At 34.7% G+C, this 26233-nt stretch overlaps 7 protein-coding genes across 10 annotated transcripts; 5 read left to right on the forward strand and 2 right to left on the reverse strand.

Moving 5' to 3' along the window:
• The first annotated feature begins 3797 nt into the window (after positions 1-3797).
• On the forward strand, positions 3798-11898 carry LOC119637441. Its single transcript, XM_038033464.1, has 5 exons — positions 3798-3940; positions 7684-7821; positions 8999-9122; positions 11494-11650; positions 11736-11898. Exons 1-5 carry the CDS (start codon positions 3809-3811, stop codon positions 11896-11898), a joined length of 714 nt encoding a protein of 237 aa, XP_037889392.1. The 5' UTR covers positions 3798-3808.
• A 553-nt stretch (positions 11899-12451) lies between these two features.
• On the reverse strand, positions 12452-20727 carry LOC119638192 (NADH dehydrogenase [ubiquinone] 1 beta subcomplex subunit 7). 4 transcript variants are annotated; one of them, XR_005247397.1, is made up of 5 exons: positions 20245-20727; positions 13278-13333; positions 13123-13204; positions 12893-13058; positions 12452-12828 (listed from the first exon to the last, which is right to left on the reverse strand). XR_005247397.1 is itself a non-coding variant. In XM_038034860.1 (2 exons), the coding sequence occupies exon 1, from the start codon at positions 20616-20618 to the stop codon at positions 20265-20267; it is 354 nt and encodes a 117-aa protein (XP_037890788.1). In that variant the 5' UTR covers positions 20619-20727; the 3' UTR covers positions 17227-17283; positions 20245-20264. The 4 variants fall into 4 exon arrangements, 1 of the variants encoding a protein (XP_037890788.1); XR_005247396.1 differs by having other exon boundaries at positions 13123-13333; XR_005247398.1 differs by lacking the exon at positions 20245-20727 and adding an exon at positions 16117-16188 and having other exon boundaries at positions 13123-13333.
• Positions 14028-15043, forward strand: LOC119638185 (probable U3 small nucleolar RNA-associated protein 11). Its single transcript, XM_038034839.1, has 2 exons — positions 14028-14717; positions 14786-15043. Exons 1-2 carry the CDS (start codon positions 14139-14141, stop codon positions 14993-14995), a joined length of 789 nt encoding a protein of 262 aa, XP_037890767.1. The 5' UTR covers positions 14028-14138; the 3' UTR covers positions 14996-15043.
• Positions 16281-20263, forward strand: LOC119638176 (RNA cytidine acetyltransferase). The gene is made up of 10 exons (XM_038034829.1): positions 16281-16482; positions 16546-16640; positions 16696-16855; positions 16910-17197; positions 17283-17446; positions 17512-18001; positions 18062-18583; positions 18652-18751; positions 18809-19772; positions 19840-20263. The coding sequence occupies exons 1-10, from the start codon at positions 16375-16377 to the stop codon at positions 19949-19951; spliced, it is 3003 nt and encodes a 1000-aa protein (XP_037890757.1). The 5' UTR covers positions 16281-16374; the 3' UTR covers positions 19952-20263.
• A 636-nt stretch (positions 20728-21363) lies between the features above and the next one.
• Positions 21364-22575, forward strand: LOC119641669 (lymphokine-activated killer T-cell-originated protein kinase). Its single transcript, XM_038040457.1, has one exon. The coding sequence runs from the start codon at positions 21471-21473 to the stop codon at positions 22524-22526; it is 1056 nt and encodes a 351-aa protein (XP_037896385.1). The 5' UTR covers positions 21364-21470; the 3' UTR covers positions 22527-22575.
• Positions 22576-22874: 299 nt separating this feature from the next.
• Positions 22875-24459, reverse strand: LOC119639361 (partitioning defective 6 homolog gamma). The gene is made up of 4 exons (XM_038036684.1): positions 24342-24459; positions 23680-24128; positions 23457-23625; positions 22875-23401 (listed from the first exon to the last, which is right to left on the reverse strand). The coding sequence occupies exons 1-4, from the start codon at positions 24405-24407 to the stop codon at positions 23084-23086; spliced, it is 1002 nt and encodes a 333-aa protein (XP_037892612.1). The 5' UTR covers positions 24408-24459; the 3' UTR covers positions 22875-23083.
• Positions 24460-25378: 919 nt separating this feature from the next.
• On the forward strand, positions 25379-26193 carry LOC119641414 (U1 small nuclear ribonucleoprotein A). Its single transcript, XM_038040073.1, has 2 exons — positions 25379-25834; positions 25895-26193. The coding sequence occupies exons 1-2, from the start codon at positions 25482-25484 to the stop codon at positions 26190-26192; spliced, it is 651 nt and encodes a 216-aa protein (XP_037896001.1). The 5' UTR covers positions 25379-25481; the 3' UTR covers position 26193.
• Positions 26194-26233: the final 40 nt, after the last annotated feature.

Consider the following 26233-nt stretch of genomic DNA (forward strand, 5'->3'; position numbering starts at 1 on the left):
CTATGTTCTCTTCTTTCTTTTATATCCATTATCGAAAGATGAGGGATATATTCAATTTGTCAAAACGTTTGCGGCGCCGAAAAGGGAGCAACAGAGACCTTAAAAACCTTCTCTTGATCAGCGTGAAATTCTGAAATCTGAGTTGATTTAGCCATGTCTATCCGTCTGTGTGTCTGTGCGTCTTCAAATTTAGTAGAACATTAAAAGTTCCTGCACGCAGATTGATGTTGAAAGTAGAACAAATCGGTCGGAGCCGAAGCACGCAGTGGAGCGTAAACTACGTCTTTTTTAGGAACGATTTTTGGTTTTTTGCTCGTTACTCACAAATTATAAAAGTTAAAAGGCTGAAATGTTCCACACACACACTTTACGAAGCACTTTACTCCTTACGTGCATAAATGGAAAGCATCCGTCATACCTGCACTCAGCTACAAGTGATTAAGCTTTGTTTTTTTTTTCACTTTTTTGACGTGCTATGCTTACTTATCATAAGGCAGACGAGACCGAGTGTTTAAAACTATTTTGTATAGTCCTTAAATGAAGATATATTGTCTACCTAAAAAGGGGTACATTTTAAAATGAAGGTGTTAGATACCGCGATTACTTTTGTCTTAATAATCCTAGCGATATGGGTGTCAAATAAAAAAAACTGGGGGAGTAGAATGCGAAAAACATAGTGCTGGGTGTGCGAGATTCGGCCACTGCCGAATATAACTTTCTCACATGTTCAATGTAATCTAAGACTGCCACAAATTAATAAATGACGCAATTATTTCATCTTTTTGATTGTGGGACCGGTGAACTTTCAACAGTGCACAAAAGAATAAAATCATGATATGTGATCCGTATATCTAAGTGTTACATGTGACATAATAAACACAGTGCACCAGGCCTTAAGTAACGAATATAAAATGTATAAAACTTGATCTCTTTATTCGTGCATCTTCTTAATAAAGAAAAACAAGTATAGAAATTATCCTCGGCCAAGGCCGAATCTTTTACACCCGCTAAACTTAGTTGGAAATTAAAAAAAAAAACAATTATAGTCGAACATCAATTTGCCTAATACATTTATTCCTTCATTTCATAATACAATGAAAATTTTACATTATTTTCAAGTAAAGTTGCACTTTTCACAAGATGCCTCCGAATTTGCGGGTGACCAAAACGTCAACTGACGTAATCAAAACTTAGCAAACTTAATTCCTTGTTAGAAATTTAATTAGTTTTCATTTGGTTTAAATTACACTTTGTCGTCATATAAGGGCTTGCTTTCCCTTAGATATCCTCATATGAAATAGGATATAAAAAATAGACCTGGATAATCCAAATTTCCTATCATACAATTTTCTTCACAGAATATTAAAAATTATATTCTTTTTTTTTGCATCCTTGGAACCCCTATGTGAAGTGGTATTCAAAATATAGATCTACATAGCCCACATTCGGTAAAATTAATATATATTCCAGATTACTATTATGCGAAAATTTTCAACCATCGTATACTCCAAATTGCACTTTTTTCACCATAAATGAAATTTCAATTTTCGTTGCAGCTTTGTATGGGAAGGGGTTAAAACATTGTCGCATCCAATCCAAAATTTTTCATATCAATTTAGTATGGTGACTCTGAACTCCCAACCAGCTAATCACCGTATAAGCAAGATTTATCAACTAATGATTGTTTTTTACGGCATTTAAAAAACAAATTGCATAAGCGAGAGTCAGTCAATAGAAAATTAATGGATTTGAGGATTTTAGATATGGAGAACATGTTTTTGAAACTGATTTCAGAATACAAAAGAGTGCACCGCCAGTCGCTAGAGAGAATACATCAACAAATGTTAAAAGATTTCAACGCAAAGGATTTTATTACAATACTACTGTCCTTAAGCTATACGCAACTCTCTAAACTATCACGCTAAAGCGTACAGTATAGTACGAAGAAGAAGATCATTTGTATGAAATATTCTTTTTCCTGCTCATTTCGAAATCTAGTACTGTTAAGTACTTGCGGGTAATGAATAGTGAATGCACTACGATATCGAGAGCACAAATAACCACAATGCAGGAGTAGGAAAACCATTAACACTAACTGTACGTAACATGTACATAAAAAAGGAGATATTGAAATACTGAGTCCAGCATTGCAGGCAACTTAGCAGCAGAAGAGACATCTCTGAGAAAAAATGACGCATTCCGGAATATTTTCTTCTTTAATTCGAAAAAAACATATTTAACCTCTTCATCCACACTTTTGAGCTCTTCAGCCACAGTACGATTTTTTTTTTTTTTTTTTTTTTTTTTTTTGCTTAAGATGACCAGTCAGCCAAGGGATGTTACCTAGACGAGTAACACGGTTATGTGAAGGGAACAAGAAGGAGGTAGGATGAGAGGGCCGCAGCCGCAAGCCAGTAGATATGTGCTTCAATAGGTAAGTATCACTACAGCTACGACCAAGTGTGATAACAAACCCCACCGAGATTTGAATGCGCGAACACCGGCTTGATGGTCGCAGACTTTTGTCTACTCTATGCGCTATGCCTCACCTAACAATGATGAGTTATAATACTTCTTAAGCATCATGGACCTAAATTTCATTCGCATAAATATCAATTAAAAAGAAAATGACACGAAACGATAAATTTCATATTTACAATCTTGAGAAGGTACCCTATCCCTGATTTAAAGCAAATACATTAACGTGAGAATGTGACCTGAATCTAACGCTTTTCTACGACACCTCATCCGACAATTGTTGAGAAATTCTGAAAGTATGTTTTTTTTTTTTTTTATTTATTTTGAATTTCTGCTGCGAGAAAACTGATTAAATTTACATTCAGAGGAAGAAAGAGCTGCATAAGGCCTGAACCGAATCTTTTAGCACCCATCAGCTGCACAATTTCTTTTCACTTTATTTTGCATACGCAAGCTATGTATTATTAAGATGATGTGATATAGATGAACGCACTCATGGCATAGCACTAAGAATCATGTGCGAAAAAAATTAAACTAATAGCATGTGCACATTAAAAGATGACGCTATTGCTGAAACTGAATAATTTGTGAAATGCATTTTTGAGGATCATCATCAATGTAACAGGAAAAAGTGAATTTATGTTCAAGTTATGCGCACAACTACGCAACGCAACTGAAAAATATATAGATTTAATCATTAAATTAAGAGAGAGTTTAGTTACCCTTTAGGAAATTTTCAATGCGCTATTGTGCAGACCCCTTTACATTAAAGATTATTAATGTAATTAACATACCGTCCAGTAAATCAAATAATATGAAAGATTATAATTATCGTTATTAGGCATTCTATATGTATGGTACAGTATGTACTTAAAAAAAAAAGTCTACTAGTAAATGGCTCAAGATTATTTTTTAATTTGTGTGTGTTGTTTTTGAGAGCTCAACATAAATTTCTTGCATTTTTTCCAAGATTTTTAACTTTATTTTTTTTAATAAGCGCAATACTCACACACACACACACACACACACACACACACACACACACACACAAGTGCCAAAGCGTACTGATAACGAAAACAAAAAGTAATAATAATAATAATAATAATAATAATGGTAATGGGGTTTACGAACCACTCTAATGTATACACTTTATCCATGTGGTATTTTTACACATATCACAAAATTCTTTGAAGATTTGTAAAAAACTCACAAAGCAATAGTCAAGTGTTGGTATTCTTATTGACATGACGTGATAGTTTTGAAAAAAATAAATAACTTATAACCGGAAGTGTTTGCTTATTGAAGTCAAAAAGAAGAAAAAAAAAAAAAAATGGCTGCAAATAATAAATTGCTAATATTATGTGCAATAATCTTATATTGTACGGAATTTACATATTCATGGTTAAAGTTCAATAGTTATACGACTCGAAAACGAACCGATTTAAAAAGAAGATGCCCAAACGTAAGTTATTACCATTATTATAATGTAACTCACATGCAATTCAATCGATCGACGATCGCCATTGACCTCAATGAAAAAACATCACAGATTCTAGAGCTTAAGTTTTTATAATAGTTACAGTAATACAAAAAATATAACAGATATATATATAAATATTAAAGGATCGTTTACAGCACACACTACACGTCCAACTACTAATTTTTTTTTTTAATATTAATATTTGTTACGTACACCGATGGATGGAAAGAAAAATAAGTGTACGTTGCTTTATATTGGCGGAATGTGTTCGTATCCATTGCCCTCCTATTATGTATTATATTATATTTAGCATTTATTTATTTACAGTTTTACAGTTATCTGTTAAGTATAAACAAAAAGTTAAAGAGATATGCAGTTCAAAAATATTGCGCGGTCCCGCGTTTATATACCAAAAATTTAATAGTAACGCAATATTTCATAAGTAAAAGTAATCAAAAATCAATAGCCGGTACGACCATTGCCGTTTTTAAGGACAGCCTCGATTTTTGTAATTAATCTACTGAAGGAATAAATATATTATACCGTACTCTCCCTGTAGATTTTTCCACAATTGTTTTTTGTTGCTACAGGAAACATGACGCTTTAGACCTTGCCAAAGATTCTCAGGAGAACCGAGACTGGGATGCCCGTTCAGTGACAATCATGTTATGTTGCCGGAATCACGTTTCGGATCATTATGTTGCTGAAATTTCGTTAACAGATTCCATAGCATATTCTGAGATGAATCAGACCCACAACCTTATAAACAAGGCGGCCCCAGTTCATAAAATTTCTTCCGCCATACTCCGATTTTTTTTTTTTTTTCGTAAATCTGGTTCGGAACATTTTGCCTTGAGTGCTTGACCGAAGCGCATTTCTTCGTTCTCAAATTATTTCCAAACAAATTTATTTTTGATTTATCGCTTCAAGGTATGTTTGTCAGTTTTTTTCGCCTTCTGATCTCCACCAAGAAATGCGATTTGCCTTTACAATCCACCAAATCATTTCATTTCTCACAACTTTAAAGAAAACGCATCCATATCATTGTAGGCGTGGAAAAGCTGCTAAAGCGAAAGTAGTGGAGACGTGTAAAAACGCTAGGCCAGCTTTGCTGAAGCTACCTTTTACATAGAACTAAAAAGTACATCTCGGACCTATTTTTCTAACGACCTGTGTATAAGCAAACACTTTCTTATCCCATTTCCACTTCATTTTTATTTCCATTCTCCCTTTAGTCGTTTCATCATTCCTCCTGTTCACTCTCCTTTAAAGTTTTATTATCATCGTCGCTCTTTGAAGCATTATTTATGTAACACTCTTTTAAATGTTTCGTATAAAGATTCATTCGTTTCATAACAACTTCCCACATGTCTTCTGCTTTGATGTAAAAATTTCTATTTAAATTATACTTACCTGTGACCTAGGCAGGTACGTTAGCAACCATCAGTTATTCGTAATGATGGCTGAAAAGAGGGAGAAGAGACGTTCGTACACGCTTTTGGCGAAAAGACATTTTCAACTCTTTCGAGAAAATTCCTTGATTATAATTTGGCCGGCAAACAACATCAATCAATACGAATTAAATGTACATGCAAGCGACTGAATATTACGCGACCAATTATACATTTTATTATAAGTCCATACAATACAATGTCTTCTCTGGAAGAGTATACGATTTGATCTATTTTTTCCCTTTAATTAATTTACAAATTCGCCATTGCATTACACGGGTAATGCAAATAAAACCATTATAGTGGTAGATGGCTCACCATTAAATACCCTACACCACCTTACTTAAAACAAAAACTCATATAAAGACTTTCCAAAGAAGGAATTATAGGGCGAATGATCGAGAAAATTGCGACCTGCAGGCTGAACATAAGGAAACAAATGCGACAGATGGACAGACAAGCTTAGATTGATTCAAAAAATTAAACTCTCTGCTCGGCATAGGAAAAAAGGTAAATACTTCTGGGTGTTGCATGCAATCGCACAAACTTAATATACCTCTATAGTATAAATAGCGCACCGTGTAATAATACCATAAAAAATGGTCTTATTAACATACCAATAGGTGCGGAATAAAAAGCCGATAATTTTAGCTATTAATGTACGCCTTATTTTAAACTAAGAATTCATTTCTTTGGGGTAAGTAGATGACGTAAGTAGATAACGCATAATGAAAGTAATACAATTGTCCGATAGTTGAATGAATTAATTTTAAATATTACTTATGAAATCTGCATCGTTCTTTAAAGCACCGACAAATAGTAAACGTGATAAGTTCACAATTTCCCTAACCTAAATATTTCACGTAGGCATAGGTCAAACAAACGAATTTTTTCCATGTAAAGAGTGGAGACGTACATAGCGATACTTCAAAAAAAACTCCTTCAGTTTTCTCGATGATAACATCAACGTGAAGTGAAAATCGACATATTTCAATGTTTTAGCAAATGGCTTGTCCTGGTCACCTAACGCTAAGCTGTTTATGACCGCCTCGTGTCAAATGTCACAAAATTTTGCATTTTAAATTTATATCAATATTTGATTTGTAAGATTCTCACTGTAATATCTATGATGTAATGATTCTCAAAAATGTCAATTACTAAATTATATCATATTATATATCCATTACCGGGGTATGGAGGAGTATGTGCATTTTGTCAAAACATTTACACCGTCCAGAAGGAAGTTTTAAAGAGTCCAAAAAGCATATATTTTCACTTCTGCCCAACTGCATAGTGTCTGTAGTAAACATTCTCCCCTTCGCAAAGTAGAAGTAATCATCTAAAAATTTACAAAAAGAGTTTGAGGAGAGGCCAAACAGACGTTCAAAGGATACGGGCCCAAGACTGAGAACCTTGGTTTTTGCTACAATTAAACTGCCAAAAAATTATTCTACAAAAATCGGACAACGACGTAAAGTGTAAAAGAATCGTCCGCAACAGAATATATATTATGTTGTCTTCACATTTGGAACACTGGAACACTCTTCGAAAATCATACTGCTTCATTCCGAAATCATGAACACAAAACGCATAATGGACGTAGTGAGTTACATAAGTAAAGGGTAGAACTTCATTTGAAGAGCTTACACTTCCTTCCCTCCTATATATGATTTATTTCTATGAATTTCATGAATGAATGAGGTGCTTAATGAAAGTGTAAGCGACCATTTACGGGCAAAAGAAATCGAAAAGTGATTTTGCTTCGTGATGAAAATTCGCATATGCCCATCCCTCGCAAGCAAAAGCAATACATGAAATGATCTTTGCCTTGGGCTGGAAATTTCACCCGATTGTGGATTATTCTCCAGACCTGTCACATTCCTATTAACACTGTTTCGAATTGGTACAATCATATGTAGCAGATAGCCAGGTCGGCAAAGTCGGACAGGTGCCAAAATAGGTCGACGACCATTTCACCTCGAAATCACGAACTCTCTACCGTGTAGGTATCCGCAGACTACTCGATAAAAGCTAAAAGACCATAACGAACGATATTCCATATTTCGATTATTCAGCTTTATAGTCAGCATTTTTCAATTGAATTCGAATTTCATCAGGAAAAAGACGAGAATTTATTTGCAGACGTAATATATTGAATTGCACTGATAGATAGATGTACAGATTTATAGCGTTTCTATCCGAGAAACACTTTAAAGTTCATATAGACCTTTGATATATGTAAGTTTTTTGTTTTGCTTTTTTTTTTTGACTTAGGTACGTGCTCTACGTAATTTTGATTTAGAAGCTATGATGGGTTTTTGGCACGTTATTCAATATTATGCATCTACCGAAGAACTACCGGAATATGCCTGCATGCACAGTCACTTTACATTCTCTAGTGACGATCATCATGTAAGTATCCTAGCCACACACGCATGTGCACATTTACCGCCACCTATATAAAAAATGTAAATTGTACACTTGACGTACAAGTTAAGAACAGAAAAAAAAGAAAAACCAGGAACTGGTTTCCGCCAAATACACAAACATGTGTAAGTGAAATTTTTCTTTTTATATTCGGAAAGATGGGAGGGGGGCATATATACGTGCGTTTATTTTTTCTCGATCAGAAACAACAACTTTCACTTGATTCCAGCCAAAGTCAAGTACTAAATGTGACTTTTGATAGTAAAATGAAACACACATATGCACATATGTACGTAGATCATGCACATTTTCGTTAGCCCATGCAATCAGAAAAGTAGTTTGACTTCGTTATATCGTTTGCAAAGCATCAAAATCTTATTACTGCTAAGCGCGAGATTTTAACATTATTTTAAATAGAATATATAAACCTTGACTTGAGCTAATGGTTTTCCAACTTTTCCCAATAAAATGAATCTGATTTTGATTAATATAAATAACTGGAAGACAACTAGTTCAACATGTTTAACTTGTACGACTACCATTTACATGGTATGTAACCCTTTCCGAAATCTACGTATTACGAATGACTATTTCTAGGCACTACCTGATATCAGGCGTCGTGCATATATAGACCAGACAAAAGATTTAATTACATCACGCTATTAAATATATGCCGACGTCTAAACTTGAGTTCAATCAATGCAATGTACTGAAATAAGTACACGTTTCCTTATCCTTCCTATTTAGATTGTCGGCGCGAAATACTTTAATAGCCAGATCCAGATGTATTTTTATACATAGGTACACGAACTCGGATTATTTTAAACTCAGTTCCTACGTATCTTCATAACTGTCTAAGGAGGCAATTTTATAAAAATACAGACTAGAATGCACTGCCAATGCTCCTATGCTCAAAAATTAATAAATTTGTAGAATGAAGTTAATACTTGACGCCACACATTGTCTTGATAATGATTTGCTTTCATGCTTTCGCATGCATTTCATTTATTAATATACAAGTTTACGCAAATCAAAGTTACGCAAGGTTAGAATTTTAACTAATATAACAAAGACTTTACATAATGAACAACGATTTTATATTATACATATGCATTTATATATTTACATATATATATATATATATATATATATATATATTTAGATCACTATGAACTTTACATATATTTTCGCTGAGGACCCAATGAAGGAAAAGTTACAAGGGAATATCACTTGGCAAATACCAGATTTTAATACACCTGCCCATTGGATGCATACTGAAGACATTTGTATGTATGCCATAAATTGTTGTGTCATGAATAGATAAAATATATAATACCGTGTTCAAAGATTAAGACCAATATTCAAGTCAACTTGCGCAAATATATCGAATATCGCAAATGTTCTTTTTTCGTAAATTGGCGGAACTGTGGCGAACATCTATGTCAAATCTTACATAATAAACAACATTAGAGTTTGATTAGTGCGCTTGGTTTTGTACGAGACGAAATGAAATTTCTTGTGCAAACACATCAGTCTTCGATAAGCAGACTTGGTCGGAAGGGAATTTTTACGAGTGGTGTAAGTAGTTCATAGATGACCGAGAACGTGTTGAAGACAAAGAACGTCCCGGACGACCATCAATCTCTACCGGTGAAAGTCAAATCAAACAAACCAAAAAGATTCGATGTTAAAAAGCCGTCAATTAACAATTAGGCATCTTGCTGACGCTGTTGGCATTTCGAACGTATCAATTAGTTAACAGCATTTAAAAAAATATTTTGAGACTGAAAAGCGTTAAATCTCGATTGGGACCAAAAGCACTCAATTTCCGCATTAGTTCTTCGAGGCCATATCATTCCACAACCATCGTTATCACCTGATTCAAGCCCTTGTGATTTCGAGCTAATTCCTAAACCCAAAAGACCGTTCCTGCAACAACGTTTTGACTCGATTGAGGAGATACGAGCTGTATCGTAGAACGGCCTGAAGGCCATTCCGGAAATCGACTGTTTCGAGTATCGTTGGCATAAGTGTATGCTATCTGAGGGAGATTACTTTAACCCGACGAACTAGATTTCGTAGTATAAATAGATTTAAAAAGAGGTAAAATTAAATTGGTCTTACTTTTTGAACACAGTAGCATATATAGATTTATAAGTTCCATTTCCATACATGAGCATATATTAGCAAAGTCCAATCAATCAAAAACGGAAATTTGTAAACGGATCGCTTTAGATAAAAGTAGACGATTATTTTATACCAGATAGGTCAACATGAAATCGGAGGAGAAAATTTACAAAATACACATTTACTGTATGAAAATGATAAATGATTGTCTGGCAATTTATGGATACCGTGCCTTTTCACTTCAATCATCCAACGAGTCGCTCATACAAACTAGTAGTAATCGAAACAGCTCGAGTCTGAGGAATAAATCACATAAGCCAGCCGTTCTCAATCGAGTATTTCTAACGTGTCACGAGCCATGTAAAAAGATGTCATTGTTCAGCGCTTTTTTAACACTTTGCCCATGCTTTGGTGTTAACTGTTTCGTCAGACTTCTAAGCACTGCCGGACTTACGAAACACAGATTACCGTCTTTTTGCTATATCGCTTCGTCCTAACGGTACGCCTTGGTCTAACCATAAATATTCTCTGAATATGTCCGCTTGTCATTCCCAGAAACGATGCGATGCAAAAAGGCTTTCTTTTACATCATTCGGCTACATTTTTGGCCGCAAAGCTCGTCATGTCGAACGCTATTACAAACTACGCCATTATAAAAATTTTATATTCGCGCACGTAGCAAAAGGTTTGTCTGAGGTCAGCAAGAAAATGACGTCAGTGATGCAGTTTAAATGGCACCACCTTGACAGCTGGGGCCGTCTGTGTGCAAATTTCGATTTCATATTGACATATCTCAATAAGTCTTCTCAATAAGTCGTCTATCTGCCGTATGCACGGTATCACTCTTAACCGACCTATATGATTTCTGGGTAGTACCACCCTTCAAACGATACGTGTCAACATTTAATGGCACTTCAACCATTAGTTTGCAAGTTACAATTGTTTTTGTGTCATTACTTCTCTGGTCGCTTTGGATGACTGTCGATTTGACTCGAGAGCGTAGTCATGAATGAGTATTCCGTTCATTGTGACATGATGCTGAAAAAATAATTTTTATTTCACCCAACATTAAGCCAACAACGCTTTGATTCATCAATAAGTTGTTGGCGTTGCTCAAAAGTGAGCAAACGCGATCCCCAATTGAAGCCGAGTTTTATCGTGCACAAATATTATATATATACAAATACTACGCAATAGTATGGGTCGGTGAGCAGTGATACCGTATATGCGTCAAACAGGAAATCTATTGATGATGATGTGTTATATACACTTTGTCATAGAGAAATTCCAAGTTAATTTAATCGTGTTCGTCTATTAATATATCATTCCTCAAAATATAAAAAAAATGAACTAAGTAACTTAAACACTTAGCAAGTGAATTGCTCTCTAAGCTCCGTCTTTTACATGTCGAAAACAATAGCAGGAGAGAAATGATTCTTTACAAATATTCAAAATTCAAAGCAACATATGCACATGTACCTTTTGATAAAAAAAATGTACAGACAATATTAAGCATTTAAACGTTTAAAGACGAAGGTATCTACAACACCTATGTTCTGGATACGGATTATAGAACTTGGGGCTTAATCATGCACTGTGCTGAAAAGAAGAAACATCCTCGTTATCTGTCTGCGCTTTTGCTATCCAGAGAACCTCAGCTGGGTGATAATGTGATCAACTTTTTGAGGTACGCTATAACGGACATTTTGAATGTCCCTTGTGATCCTCTTAATTGTAATATTATAATGAAAGATTCCAAAATCCATTTGCAGGGAGAAATTACCGCGATACGATATTGATTTATCGTTTATGTTTCCAATCAATCAAAGTGCCTGCGACAACCTAAAGGCGAACAGCGATGATAACAACTTGGCGTACACATTAAATGGTCGTAAGAATGCCGAAAATACTCTAAAAATTATGTTAAAACACTAAACAATTAAATATAAATAAAACATAACTAAAAAAAATGAAGTATCAAAATATTTCGAGAAATTTGTAAAAAGATTGCAACACAAAAAAAATTGTTGCTATTATCATTATTATTAAGTATTTTCAAAAATTTTGATCAGAGACTTCGATAGGTAAAAATGATAAAGAAATGACAAATACTTGCGTATATAAAGCTTGCACTCGATGGTTTTGACGCTCCTCTGCATAAATTCACAGTTTTCCATTTAATATTATTGATTTGTTCAGCGTACGCCGACGCTAATCATGAAGCGCTTTGTTATTGTTTTGAAGAAATCCGCACCAGGCGTAGAAAAAGCGCGAAAATGGATCGGTGATTGGATCGATGCCAAGCCAATATTAGTTCTTTCGACATGATATCGCCGTATTGTCATAATATATTGTGAAAAATGATAGCAACTAATTTGATTAACACATTTTGTACCAATTTTCCACAATAAATGCCTTTTTCAAGTAAAAAGCGATCAGAATCTCTGCAAGCACCTAATAACTTCGCCAGGGAAATAAATTCCAAGTGTAAAGTATTAAGCGCACTAGCACCTATGACTATCGTCTTTATTGAAAGCTATGCTGTCTATTGCACTCCAGATTCGAGCTGTTCGATTGATAATAATACATTGATTTGGAAATTTTAACGAATATCTTAAAAAGTCATACATTTTATATCACTTTGCATAATAATATTCTAATTACAAAAAAAAAAAAAAAACATCGTATGCCTGCTATGAATTTGGATCTTGGATATATGAACTAATTCATTCGCATGATCAGCCGAGTAGCCAAAGGTTCGTGGCGAATAAATCAATGGTTGCGAGTTCAAATCTCCAGTGCGATAGAGCTTTCAATACGGAAGAGCGTATGATCTAAGTTACCCGGCAGCCGTTAAATCCAAACCTTATCAATGTATTTACAAAAATATATAGACAATAAATAAATAAATATATAAATAGGAAGCTACCTTGCCAATTTTCATAGACACTGTATCCTCTTACGTACTTCATCTCCCTGACATTGGCTTCCTTGTCTTGCATTTTGCGCCTTAATTTCTTCTTCTTCTTTTATGAAGTGCACAATTTTAGCAATAAATTAACAGTCGCTTTTATTTGATATGTTCAGTGTAGCTGCTAAATAAGAATATTTAACTTTATTTACTTTGTACTTTTTTACTGTTTGTTACTCTTTTATTACATAATAACGTTTGTCTCATTTTTTTCTTTTTCTTCTTAATTCCAAGCTCGATGTAATACATTTATAGAAATGTTAAGCACAGCTAAAATAATTTATCATTGAACTAGTCGTCAAAAATAGTTTACGTTACATTATGTCGACGATAAAATTTTTACCAGCAATAAGATTGATCCTGAAACAGCAATTTGAAGAGCAGATCGTCGATATACCTCTGCAAATATATATATAGATAGATAAATCATTACGAATCGAACTATTGTGCAGTCTAAAAAACATTGAATCCCTAAAAATCAATCCATGAAAGATCTTAAACAAACAATCTATACTCTTATACATCAATATTTATTTAATATTGTATTTTTAAATCCTACACCTCTTGTGGCACAAAGTAATTATTAGTTTATGCACTTTTATGTATGTAACACCTAGAATGACTAAAGATAGATCTCGTTTTTGTTATACCGATCAATTCAAAATCGTTCTCTGAATCAATTGAAGAATATCCTTCCGCCTGTCCATCTGAAGTCTTACCATGTAACAAAAAAAGAGATTGTCTTTCTTTTGTTGTCAAAGCAACGGAGAATTAATGCAAGCTACATAATCAATGCGCAAGAGGGCGTAGCTTCTTCCTTTTTGCAAATCAGCATATCAAGAGCCGAAAATTCGCAGTGCTGTGTTGTTTCAATAAAGCCGACAGACTTGCACGCTATTCCTTGAAATTATAATCTTCGAATTTATTCTCTGGCTAAATTAATAATAACCACGTAAACGAAAGTTAGCTTTCAGCTATTTTATCCAAATAACTAAATACAACTGCGAAACATAAATTTCTCGTACCTGATTACCCTCCAGCCTCACAGTTATTAAATGACAACACTGTCCAGTTGGTGCAGCCAAATACTTGGCAACTCTCTTCAAGACACGAATAAATAAATTGTTGAGCGGAGAATTGGAAGTTGTGTTTATAGAGGCAGATTTCTTATGACATATTTAATTCAAGTTATACTGCTATAAAAATGTCATCTTGGAAAAAAGCATCTAAGAGTAACCAGAAAGTTCATCGCGAACGTCATCAACCAGAATCCCGTAAACATTTGGGTTTACTCGAAAAAAAGAAAGACTACCAAAGGAGAGCACGTGATGCGGAACGCAAAGCGAAAACATTGCACTTATTGCACAAACGCGCCTTAAATAAAAATCCGGATGAGTTTTATCATCATATGATACGTTCCAAACTAAAGGATGGGCAACATCATGAACAAGATGAAAGCGAAAAGGATGAGCATAGCAAGGAACAGATAGCGTTGATGCAGACGCAAGATCTAAAATATGTAACTATGAAACGCACAATAGAGACCAAAAAAATCAAACGTTTGCAGTCGCAACTACACATGATCGATTTTGCTAATACAGTTCCTAATACACATATTTTCTTTGTCGAAGACGATAATACGAATGATGGCACAGTTGCAGAGTCCACAGAATTCGATTTAGCTAAACATTTAGACACACACCCTGATCTTATAGAACGCAAAACAAATAGGCCGAGGCTGTCCCATCTTGACAAAATTAACCTTACAGTACTAAATCCTTATGTAAGTATGAAAATGCAAATGTAAATTGATAGTAAGTTATTTTTCTTTTTGATGGTTTCAATTTCCAGGAAATCAAAAAAGCGAACGCTTTAAAACAGCAGGCTTATCAAGAATTAACGAAACGTATAGAGCGAGAAAAAGAGTTGGCTATAGTGCAACAAAAGTTGGCAATTAAAAAAGCTTTGCAACAACCTCGTTTACAAAAGCCGAAAAAAATACAGAAAGGAACCAAGGATGCTCCCCCAGTTTATGAATTTAAATATGAACGAAAAAAGTGAAATGCTTTAATCTGTGAACTATATATATCTCTTAAAGTTTTAATCTAGAATATGTGCGCTTAGAGAATATACTATTTTCCAATAGAAATTATCGAAAATATAAGTTATTTACTATAAATTTTATCGAGAGTTTTTATTACATTCACGGCAGTTTACCGTGACAGATTTACAATGCGGTAAAATGCATCTCCATACTATCCATAACTCCATATACTTTTTACCGTCGCAATCTATTTGACAACATCTTGTCACTCCATCTCCAAAGTACAAATTGAAAACTTACTCTACAAAAATAATTGCAAATTCGTTTTAAAACCCAATATCCCGATCCAAAAATACCCCAAATCAATTTTTCTTCTTAATTTATGAATCCAGGATATTGTTTCTGGTGGTAAATTTTGTCACCAAAAGATGAACTGATCTGTATAACAACCGTAATATATCAAAGTTCCTTTGCATTTCTGTCTATACATAAACAGTTCCTGACTATGCATAAGTTAGATTGGCCGGAGTCGTATAAAAGTATCAATATTTTTACTGAGACCCCAAAGAAAAGTTTTGCTCAATAGGAACAAATTGATTTTTTTTTTTATACACAAATATTAAATTAGAAATACTTTCGAGAGCCGAATAGAGCTTCAATACATCTTATGGGAGCCAGAAAACAAGATATTACTTCACAGCAACTTTATATATATTTTGTTTTTGCCTGCAAGTAAATCTTAAATTCCAACTGTCTTTGGAAACTACATTCACCATCTGGCATATATATAAATTAAAAATTATCAATGTCTTCTTTGTTAGGCACAGTTTTAAATGAAAAAGCGAAAAATGTTCATTTACTTAGAACTGGTGCTGATATTATCGAAAGCATTAGGAATAAACGTGTAGCTAGCTAACCGAATATTAATTGCTTTCTACTTAATGTAATAACAATACCACGGAACAGAGAAGTATAAGCAAATTCTTTTCATAGCTATGAGCAATCTACGGCTTTGCAGAAATATTCAAATATAAAATAATTAATTTTCATCTGGGAATATATGAGTTTCGCAAACTCAAACGTATTTATTATACATGCCTAGTTTTAGCTTTCAGTTTATCCAAACCAACAAACCGACCTTATATCTCCGCGCGATGAAAGCAGCTAACAAAAGACGATCCTCCTTTGCTCGTTACACATCACTGTTTGACTTCTCATCTGTTAGTTTAGACTTTGTAGAGTCACCGCAAAAAACAGCTGTTTCGTGAGATTATATTCTATACGTACTTGCTTAAAAGTTGTTGTGCGCGGACGAACGTATTAAAAGAAGTGTTGCACGTGCCATTATCCCTTCAGTTAGCAGTTTTAAAAAAAATATTAAAAGGACGCAATAGCGATGGTTAAAAAGAAGATTGACAATCGTATAAGAGTTATGATTGAAAATGGCGTAAAGTTGGGACATAGGACGATGTTTGTAATTATTGGTGACAAAGCCAGAGACCAGGTAAACTAGCAAATAGATTCATGTGCTTATACATTGTTATTGATATTCGCTTGATTATATTAGGTACCAATTTTATATGACATTCTAACAAAGTCTACCGTGAAAGCCCGGCCAACGGTATTGTGGTGCTATAAAAACAAAGATGAAGCCATATCTAAGTAATTACATAGTCTCTAAATTAATTTTTATTTAATTTAAATATCATATTTTCAGTCATGGCAAAAAAAGGGCAAAGAAAATAGCTGCAGGTAAAATTGATATCAACGATGCGGATCTATTTGATACTTTTCGTGTGGCGACCACAATTCATGGAAGATATTATTCAGAAACTCACGCGATATTGGGAAGAACTTATGGAGTTTGTGTATTACAGGTACTTCGTATTTTCTAAAACGTGTATAAAATATTATATGACAACATTTTATAGGATTTCGAGGCTTTAACCCCAAATTTACTGGCTCGTACAATGGAAACTGTAGAAGGTGGTGGTCTTATAATTCTTCTTTTAAAGTCTATAACTTCATTGAAACAGCTTTTTACCATGAGCATGGACGTGCACAAGAGATTCCGTACGGAAGCTCACCAAACAATTACATGTCGTTTTAATGAACGACTTATACTTTCTTTGGCCGACTGCAAGAGATGTTTAGTGATTAGCGATGATCTTGTCGTATTACCGTTAAGCTCGAAAATTGTTGACGTGGTACCCGTTAATGTAAGAATTTGTTTAAAGCCTCCTAATTCTCCCATAATTGTTACAGAAGTCGTTCTTATGATTTCACTAATACTTTTCTTCTAAGCCTGCAGAAATAAAAAAATCAGAGAACGAAGATTTATTAACTGAACTGAAAGACAGTTTACGAGATACTCCACCAGCAGGGCCGCTAGTGAATCGCTGTAAAACCTATGATCAAGCAAAAGCAGTGGCTCAATTTATCGAAGCCTTAGCAGAAAAGCAACTTAAGTAAATGATATATTTATGATCCTATATGATTCAATTATTACTGAATGGTTTTTATTCTTCAATAGACCGCCAATTTCGTTAACAGCTTCACGTGGCCGAGGCAAATCAGCAGCTTTGGGTCTTTCAATAGCAGCAGCAATTGCTTTTGGCTATGTAAATGTTTACGTTACTTCGCCCCATCCCGAGAACTTGATAACTTTGTTTGAATTTGTGCTTAAAGGATTTGATAGCTTAGCATATCAAGAGCATACCGATTATACAATCATACGCTCTACTAATTCCGATTACAAAAAGGCCATCATACGTATTAACATGACACGCATGGGCAGGCAAACAATACAATACATTGCCCCGAACGATACACATCTTTTAAATGCTGCCGATCTGTTACTTATTGATGAAGCGGCTGCTATACCCCTGCCCTTGGTAAAAAAAATGATTGGTCCATATTTAATATTTTTGGCGTCCACAATTAACGGCTATGAAGGAACCGGAAGATCTTTGAGCTTAAAATTGATTACACAATTGCAAAAAGAGAACAAAGCTTCTCCACCGGTTTGTGATTTCAATGAAGTGACACGTCTTATAAAATTATGATTAAATTTCTCCGAACAGATCAAACTTGAAGAATCCATACGGTACAGCGAAGGGGACGACGTTGAAACTTGGCTAATAAATTTATTGTGCTTGGATGCAACTAATGTAGCGTTTATCAATTCCGGTTGTCCGAACCCCGATGTTTGTGAGCTATATTATATAGACCGCGATGCTTTGTTTTCCTACCACAAGGCGGCGGAATCTTTTTTACACCGTTTGGTGTCTATATACGTGGCCTCTCATTATAAAAATAGCCCCAATGATTTGCAAATGATGAGCGATGCCCCAGCCCATCATTTATTTTGTCTATTAGGACCGATACAACGTAAAGATCAATTGCCAGAAATTTTAGTGGTTATACAAGTCGCTTTAGAAGGTGAAATATCCTCGAAAAGCATAACCGATTCTTTAGGCAGAGGAAAGAAAGCTAGTGGGGATTTGATACCTTGGAATATATCTGAGCAATATGGCGATCGAGAGTTTCCTAAGCTGCCAGGAATACGAATAGTGCGTATTGCGACCCATCCCAACTATCAAAGGGTTCGTATGATAAAACGCCACTCATCCGGCAATCTCCCAATTATTTTGTATCTTTAACATCTTGGCAGATGGGCTATGGAAAGAAAGCTATAAAATTGTTGAGAGACTATTACTGCAGAAAATTTACTAATTTAAATGAGATGCAAAATAATGATGAAAATGAAAACGGTGAGTCAGGATTTCATATTTTTCCAAAGTCGCATTTATTTTGTATTCATATTACAGGCATCGAAGAAATTGAAGAAGATCACGTGGGCTTACTTAAAGAGCAAATACGTCCCCGTAAGAAAATACCGACGCTTTTGAAACGTTTAACTGAACGTATTCCCGAACATATTGAATATTTAGGCACTTCATATGGTCTCACTCAGGATTTGTTAAAATTCTGGAAAAGCCTGGGTTTCGTGCCTGTTTACATAAGTCAAAAAGCGAACGAAATTACTGCGGAACATACCTGCATAATGTTGCATTCATTAAAAAATGAAAAAAAGTGCACCGATTGGTTAAATTTATACTTTAACGATTTTAGGCGGCGGATAACCAAACTTTTAAGCAAAGCATTCAGAGAATTTCCATCCAGTTTGGCGCTTTCTCTGCTTGACAACAAATGGGTTAGTTTCGATTCCGTACAAGATTTGAATAAACAAACATTGGATGTCTACTTTCTACCGCACGATCTGCAAAGACTTGAGTTGTATTCACGCAATCAAATCGAATTTCGTTTGATCTTGGATCTGACCACAGACATTGGTTCTTTATATTTTCAAGGCAAAGTAGCCGATGTTCAGCTAGATGCTCTGCAAAAAGCCATCCTTTTAGCAATTGGCATACAAGGAAAACAGGTTGATGACATAGCAGCCGAACTGAATATGCCAGGAAATCAAATATTAGCCAAATTTTATGATATGATAAAAAAAATTACAAAATATTTTAATACTGTTATCGAAAATGAAATTGAGAGCAATATGATCAAGGACAAACAATTGAATAATGGAAACGATTTTGAGCCCTTAACTCTCTCGTTGAACGACGAATTGGAGGAAACGGCCCGACAGTTGACGGCGAAGCAAAAGGAAGAATTGAAGAAATTAAAGGTAGAAAGTGATTACCAAATAAAAGGTGACGAAAAAGACTGGACAAACGCTTTAAGCAACGTTCCTTCCAAATTAACGTTGATATCCGTGAAAAGGTATCCTACGCGTGTATTTTTTTCGAAAACTAATGATTTTTCATGTAATTTTTCTCCTTTTTTTTAGCGGCACAAAACGTTTAGATGACAACATTGAATCGTTGGACACCGCCATTAAAGAGCCGAAAAAGAAGAAAATGAAGTTCTCGAAGAAAATCAAGGGCAAAGCAATTATTTAGACGTTAAATAAAGCTAAGTTTAACGCATCAGTAACAACAGAAACTTAAATAGATCTGGCTTTTCTACTTACTGCTAGTACTTCTGTTTTGAAAAATGTTAAAATAATAATCTTTTTTGATAAAAGTATGCAGCAAGATGTGCGGTACATTTAAAGTTTAAGCACAAATATACAGCGCCAGTTTTTCTGTCGTGCACTATCCCGCAAACTTTATTTTACTTTTGCCTGGAACACTTCACTATGATTTAACTAAGTAACTGATTCTTTGCTTTGCTTCTTTCTATGTAGCGATACCTCTTTTTTCTAAATTATCATTAAGCAGCAGCATCGATGCGTTTTTGGCGTTCCAATAGTCTCCTTTCACGTTCAAACTCCTTCATACGCAACACATAATCTTCATATTCGCAAGTCAAGTACTCGTGTCTTTCATGATGGCATTTGTATAGAAATGGGAAGACCCTCGTCCTACAGGCTCTGTATTTAAGTAGCACATCAGCACAATAATCACGATCTTCGAGGGGTAATTTTGCCGACACCATTTCCTCTTTGGTAACATTTGAAACTCTTACTTTTCGATTAGGCGCGCCAAGTAGCGGATCAAACGTCGGCTCAAAATCAGGACCCGGGAAGGTATCAGGGTGTACAGCACGATGGTATGCATTACCCATCTTTTTCTTTTTTTTTTTTTTGCTTGATATAAATTACGTAAAAGCGTCAAATATGAAACTCCCAAAAAATAAATGGTATGACAGCTGATTACTTGCCACTGACCAAATGCCAAAAACCAAAAACACATGATTATGAAAACCCCCTATTAAAATAACGACGTAAATAAGGTTATCGAAAAGAAACATTTTGAAGTAAACAACATTCAGATGCGAAACTTTTAACATATCAAAGGACAAATTCTGCTAAGTTTGTTCTTTTTTTCAAAACGAGTAGACTGCTAAATAGATGTCTGGACAATCGATACTTTTAAAACAAAGGATTGAAAAATACCACTCAAGAGAAGACATATAGCCTCATCATTAAACAGAGAAAGGGCTCCATAAGCTTGGTATATTTCAACACAAACAAAAAAAAGCATATCAATTTCTCATTCACTGCATAAACGAATTTTACTGATGTTTAAAATTAACTTGGCAAGAGCGAAGAAAATTCGGAAAAATGTGATTTCTTCAAAACATCATGTCAAACTAAGTAGATTAATTGATGACAAGACAAATATACAAATATACGATGCAGCTTTCACCATTCATCTAGCGAGTACTTTCAAGGCAAACAAATGCTGAAAAACTCGTTCCAAATCGAATATAGCTTCTCTTTAGTTATATATATAAATTTTTTTAAATCTGGCAACTCAAAATAATTCTAAAAAAAGATATATGGAAACGAATAGAAAGAAAAATTGGAACAATTGCAACTCTAGAAATGACAGCTTTTTAAAAAAAACTGCAAAGACGCCCACTCGCAAGCGCGCTTTCATTTTATTAAATTCATTAGAAGATTTGGCAGAAGAAATGCAGGAATCCGGAACCCCGCAACGCGTTTTGCGCAACCCGCAATCGGAGGAAGTAAAAAAAGGTTGTTCTCCACTTAATATACCCCCTTCGCCATTCATGAGAAATTTGGGTTACGGAACCGGTGTTAATGTGTACCGTTTGGAACGATCAGGCCAAACTTGCTCGCCTTGGGCGGTGAAACGTGCTTCGCATCGTATTGAACAATTAAATCAAGATAAATACGCGACCTTAAATAGTCGCATTGTTAAAGAAGCTGAAATTTTACGGCAATTGCAACACCCAAATATCATCGGTTTCAGGACAATTACCAAGGATTGCAATGGCGTTGATGCACTTGCCATGGAGTGTTGTAATACTTCTTTGGGTTTAATTTTGGAAAGACGTTTTGAAGAAAGTGAAGGACCTTTACCTGCTATTCAAACAAAAAAACTAATTGAGGATATAGCCAAGGCATTAGACTATTTGCACACCGAAGCACGGCTCTTACATGGAGACATCAAGTCTTATAACGTCTTAGTGAAGGGCGAGTTTGAGATATGCAAACTTTGCGATTTTGGCGTTAGCTTGCCGTTAGATGAAACTGGTCATGTGGATTTTACAAAGGATTCTAAATTAGAATATGTGGGCACCTTGTTGTGGTCTGCTCCAGAAACTTTTAAAGATGGCAAAATCGGCAGCAGCTGTGATATATTTAGCTTTGGTTTGGTTATCTATGAGACTATCGCTTTGGTCCCCCCACATACCTTTGAAGTTGAACAAAATGAAATTGAAGATTTAAATAACGAGGAAAACTGTTCCAATGCATCTGAATCAAATGATGATACTGAGTTAGACGAAAGCAATGTTTCTGAAAGTTTGGAAAACTCTTTAAGTGATGAATTGATTTATGGAACTAGGCCGCCTCTACCAGGAGCCTTCGACTTTAGTGATGACTACAATATCATTATAGAACTTTTCTATTTGTGCACCAATGAAGTACCAAACGATAGGCCAAATGCAAAGGAAATATGGCAATCCCTGCAAAGAGAGAAAGAGACTACACAAAGTGATTGACCCCAGGTTTTAACTACATTTATATACTGGAAATAAACAGAATTCAAAAATACAAGTAAAATTTTTCTTTTATTGTAATGCAGTCATACATACATTCAACAAAATGTTATTCAGAATAATAATAAAATAAACTCAATACTTCTAAATACTACGCTACATAACCAAATACTCAGTGTATGAATGTTAACAAGAACGGAATGCTTTTTTTTGTTTTGTTTTGTTTTTTTTTTTGCTTTAACGCATGCATTCGTGCCTTTTTTGCTTTTTGTAATATATATGTAATTAATGATGATATTGATGCCCATTTCTTTGCTTCTTAATAGCGATAGAAAATGTTTACCACAATTCCAGAAGTTTTAAATTAAGTAACAGTAAGAGGACTGATACCTTTTTTTAAGTTATGCAATAATTATCAATAATCACATTGGTTGGTTGGTTGGTTGATTGGTTGGTTAATTGGTTGTCTGTAAGGCACTTCGTTTGTATACAGTTTGAAGTCTATCTGTTTTAGAATATATATATAATAAGAGTAGCACTACGTGTGCGGAGTTTTATTCTTAAAGGTGTAGAACGCCATCGCGTGATTCAACCACGCCTGGACCAGTTACACTTTGCTTGTGCTGATGTTGTGTTTGAGTTAATGACATTCCGCCGGCATTATCATCCAAAGTGACGCCAGTTAAGTCTAGGATTTCGTCTTGCTCATCCTGTTCGAGTTCATCGGATGTGTTTGTATGATTGGTTTGATGCGAACCACTCGACAGTTGACTAGTACGCGAAAAAGAACCACGTCGCGGGGAAGTTAATGTGCGTTGATTGGCCGGCTTAAAGGTTATAATCAAATTTGAACTGTTGGCTACCATCATATCAGTAACCTGAAATTTAAAAATGATTAAAGCATCACGTCATCGAACTTTTTATCTTTCTTACTTGGTCCAATGTTTTTCCAGCTACTTCGATGCCGTTTACTTCGATGACCTCGTCATTGACGGCCAATAAACCTGTGCTTTCAGCCAAACCCCCTGGTACTAGTCGGGATATGAATATACCAGGTTGTTTTTCCAAACCATTCGGTGTTACGCGTACCGAGGTTCCGTCCCTGAAGTGGAACAATTGATACATTGATTTCTTAAATAAAATGCCGTGACACTACCTTATATAAAATCCCAAAGGCTTGTCGCTGCCATGCTTTAGCAAACGAACGCGTCGCTGTGTCTCTGGTATAATATCAACGTCAATAATTGCTGATACTTGACGAAAATCATGCGGCATTGAAATTGGAGGGGCTTTTTGCTTGCCAGGAGTTTGCCCTAGCATACTGATTATATTAAAATGATTACCGCGCGGCTTCGGACACCCATACTCTAAATCCTCTTCACGTTGAACTATTACACGTAAGATGGGTTGCGCCGTTTTGAGGGCACGTCCATAATTATCATCATTGTTTATAGGCAGTAATTCTTGATCCCGTGGATCAATATAACGGATTACAAAGCGTATATTATTTAATCCATGCAATTCCTTAATAAGCGTATAAAATTTATCAAATTTTGGCGGCTCTTCATGACGCCTGAGACCGAATCGTCTAAACTCAGCATCAAACTAAATGTTAACGAGAATAACCACAAATTTAAAAGGCGATAAATTCCAAATAAAAAATGAAATATAATAACATTTGATCGTTTAAAAACATCTATTAATTTAGACAAACAAAACAAATTTGGCCAAAAGAAAAATTCATTTCATTTAATGAATCACCAAATCAATGCGAGGAAGCTTTACATGGAAGTATTATTGCATTTTCCTTTCTTTTACCTTTGATTTCACTTCTATTATTTTTGCATCCGCAAAGGAAGACTCGTGAAATTTATTCTTTGACATTTTACTCACTACAATATAATAAAAAAATAAAGACTTTCCTTAGATTTTTTTTTGTAACTATCGGTGCTGTCAAGTGTTGTTAAAACAAGTAAGAGAGTTGCATTTGTCTATAACCGAACATCCGTACATCCTATCTGCAGCCACAAATAAAAATTATTTACTTAAATAATGTTACATTTGATTATAGGAAATATTTGTACAAAGCTTCAAATCTTTTTTTTCTAGTGGGACGATGATCGTGGACGCCTAATTGTGATATGTGTCAGCTAAGAGCACATATGCCAAGTGTTAACTTATGTGAATAAATATATCGCGGAGCAATGTAGTAAAGATTATTGTGCCTTTTCACCACTTATATAGGTGGAGTATAGAATAGCAATTCGAGTTTGAATGGCGTTCAAATCGAAAAGCTGTCTTAATCATACCATATTTTTGTCAAATTTGTAAATCGTTTTATTAATCTAAGACCGATTTTTAGCTTCAAAGGCTGTTACCATAATTTATTTAGTGCTGCGCAAAGTTTATGCAGAAAACAAGCCTTGCAGAAAGATGCTATTTGCATATGCAGGAAGCATTATAATATGCCATAGTATAGTGTTGCAGTGTTTATTTTATTTTAATTATTAATTATATTCTCTACACATAAAGCTTTTGTAAAAAAAACAAGAGAACAAAAATGATTTTTTCAATTTCCTAAAAAAAAAATGTAGTAATTTCGAATTGTATGACGGTCGATTATGTTATTCTGAATACATTAAAATATTATTGTCGATCTGTAGTGTGAGGCAATTCACCATTCATGCAGATAACTTAAAAATAGTAATAAAATATAGTTTAGTAATATTTTATGGAGAAAGGACGGCATTTTCGTTTAAAACGCATTGTAACAAAGGATATAACATTTACGTACAAAGTATATTTGGTAAAATTTATCGTTGCTATCTTCTACATCACTGCATCACTGTAAAGATATAACATTTTTTTTACTTTGGTAACATTGCAGCGCATCGTGTGTTATCGTAAACAAATATTATTTCCTTTAATTTCTAATAATCAGAATTATTCGACGGAATAATGGATTTGCGTCCAAATCAGACCATATATATTAATAATTTGAATGAAAAAATTAAAAAAGAAGAATTGAAAAAATCCTTGTATGCGATTTTTTCACAATTTGGGCAAATTTTAGATATTGTCGCACTGAAAACGCTAAAGATGCGTGGTCAAGCTTTTGTCATTTTTAAGGAAATTGCGAGTGCATCGAATGCTTTACGCACCATGCAAGGATTCCCATTTTATGATAAGCCGATGCGTATTGCATACGCAAAAACTGATTCGGATATAGTGGCCAAAATTAAAGGTACATTTAAAGAGAGACCCAAAAAAGTGAGACCCTCAAAGCCGGTTGTAACGACGGATGATAAAAAGTATGTTAGAAGCGATATTATGTGCAAGCTTGTTTTATTTTTTTATTAAAAATTGTACAGGGATAAAAAGAAGAAGGCGTCTAATGCGGAAAATACGAATCCAAATACTCAGAGCGAACAACCACCTAATCAAATTCTATTCCTGACGAATTTGCCAGAAGAAACTAATGAAATGATGCTCTCCATGTTATTTAATCAATTTCCTGGTTTCAAAGAGGTCCGCTTGGTACCCAATCGTCATGATATAGCTTTCGTTGAATTCGCTACGGAATTACAAAGCAATGCGGCAAAGGAAGCTTTACAGGGCTTTAAAATTACACCATCCCATGCAATGAAAATTACATTCGCGAAAAAATAAAATCAAAGGCATTTTTGCAAATTAACAAAAAAAAAACTTTC

The sequence above is a fragment of the Glossina fuscipes genome, unplaced genomic scaffold, assembly GCF_014805625.2.
Source record: "Glossina fuscipes isolate IAEA_lab_2018 unplaced genomic scaffold, Yale_Gfus_2 0, whole genome shotgun sequence".
In the NCBI taxonomy this organism is placed as follows: Eukaryota; Metazoa; Arthropoda; class Insecta; order Diptera; family Glossinidae; genus Glossina; species Glossina fuscipes.

Excerpts from the sequence above, each read along its gene's own strand:
- LOC119641414 (XM_038040073.1), top strand. The coding sequence starts at position 25,482 with ATGGATTTGCGTCCAAATCAGACCATATATATTAATAATTTGAATGAA. Across the intron at positions 25,835-25,894 it reads GTAACGACGGATGATAAAAA|GGATAAAAAGAAGAAGGCGT; the intron begins GTATGTTAGAAG and ends AAAATTGTACAG.
- LOC119637441 (XM_038033464.1), top strand. The coding sequence starts at position 3,809 with ATGGCTGCAAATAATAAATTGCTAATATTATGTGCAATAATCTTATAT. Across the intron at positions 3,941-7,683 it reads TAAAAAGAAGATGCCCAAAC|GTACGTGCTCTACGTAATTT; the intron begins GTAAGTTATTAC and ends TTTTTGACTTAG. Across the intron at positions 9,123-11,493 it reads GATGCATACTGAAGACATTT|ACGAAGGTATCTACAACACC; the intron begins GTATGTATGCCA and ends AAACGTTTAAAG.
- LOC119638192 (XM_038034860.1), bottom strand. The coding sequence starts at position 20,618 with ATGGGTAATGCATACCATCGTGCTGTACACCCTGATACCTTCCCGGGT.
- LOC119638185 (XM_038034839.1), top strand. The coding sequence starts at position 14,139 with ATGTCATCTTGGAAAAAAGCATCTAAGAGTAACCAGAAAGTTCATCGC. Across the intron at positions 14,718-14,785 it reads TTACAGTACTAAATCCTTAT|GAAATCAAAAAAGCGAACGC; the intron begins GTAAGTATGAAA and ends TTCAATTTCCAG.
- LOC119641669 (XM_038040457.1), top strand. The coding sequence starts at position 21,471 with ATGCAGGAATCCGGAACCCCGCAACGCGTTTTGCGCAACCCGCAATCG.
- LOC119638176 (XM_038034829.1), top strand. The coding sequence starts at position 16,375 with ATGGTTAAAAAGAAGATTGACAATCGTATAAGAGTTATGATTGAAAAT. Across the intron at positions 16,641-16,695 it reads AAAGATGAAGCCATATCTAA|TCATGGCAAAAAAAGGGCAA; the intron begins GTAATTACATAG and ends TCATATTTTCAG. Across the intron at positions 18,584-18,651 it reads CCCATCCCAACTATCAAAGG|ATGGGCTATGGAAAGAAAGC; the intron begins GTTCGTATGATA and ends ACATCTTGGCAG.
- LOC119639361 (XM_038036684.1), bottom strand. The coding sequence starts at position 24,407 with ATGTCAAAGAATAAATTTCACGAGTCTTCCTTTGCGGATGCAAAAATA. Across the intron at positions 24,129-24,341 it reads TAATAGAAGTGAAATCAAAG|TTTGATGCTGAGTTTAGACG; the intron begins GTAAAAGAAAGG and ends GTTAACATTTAG. Across the intron at positions 23,626-23,679 it reads CCTTTGGGATTTTATATAAG|GGACGGAACCTCGGTACGCG; the intron begins GTAGTGTCACGG and ends GTTCCACTTCAG.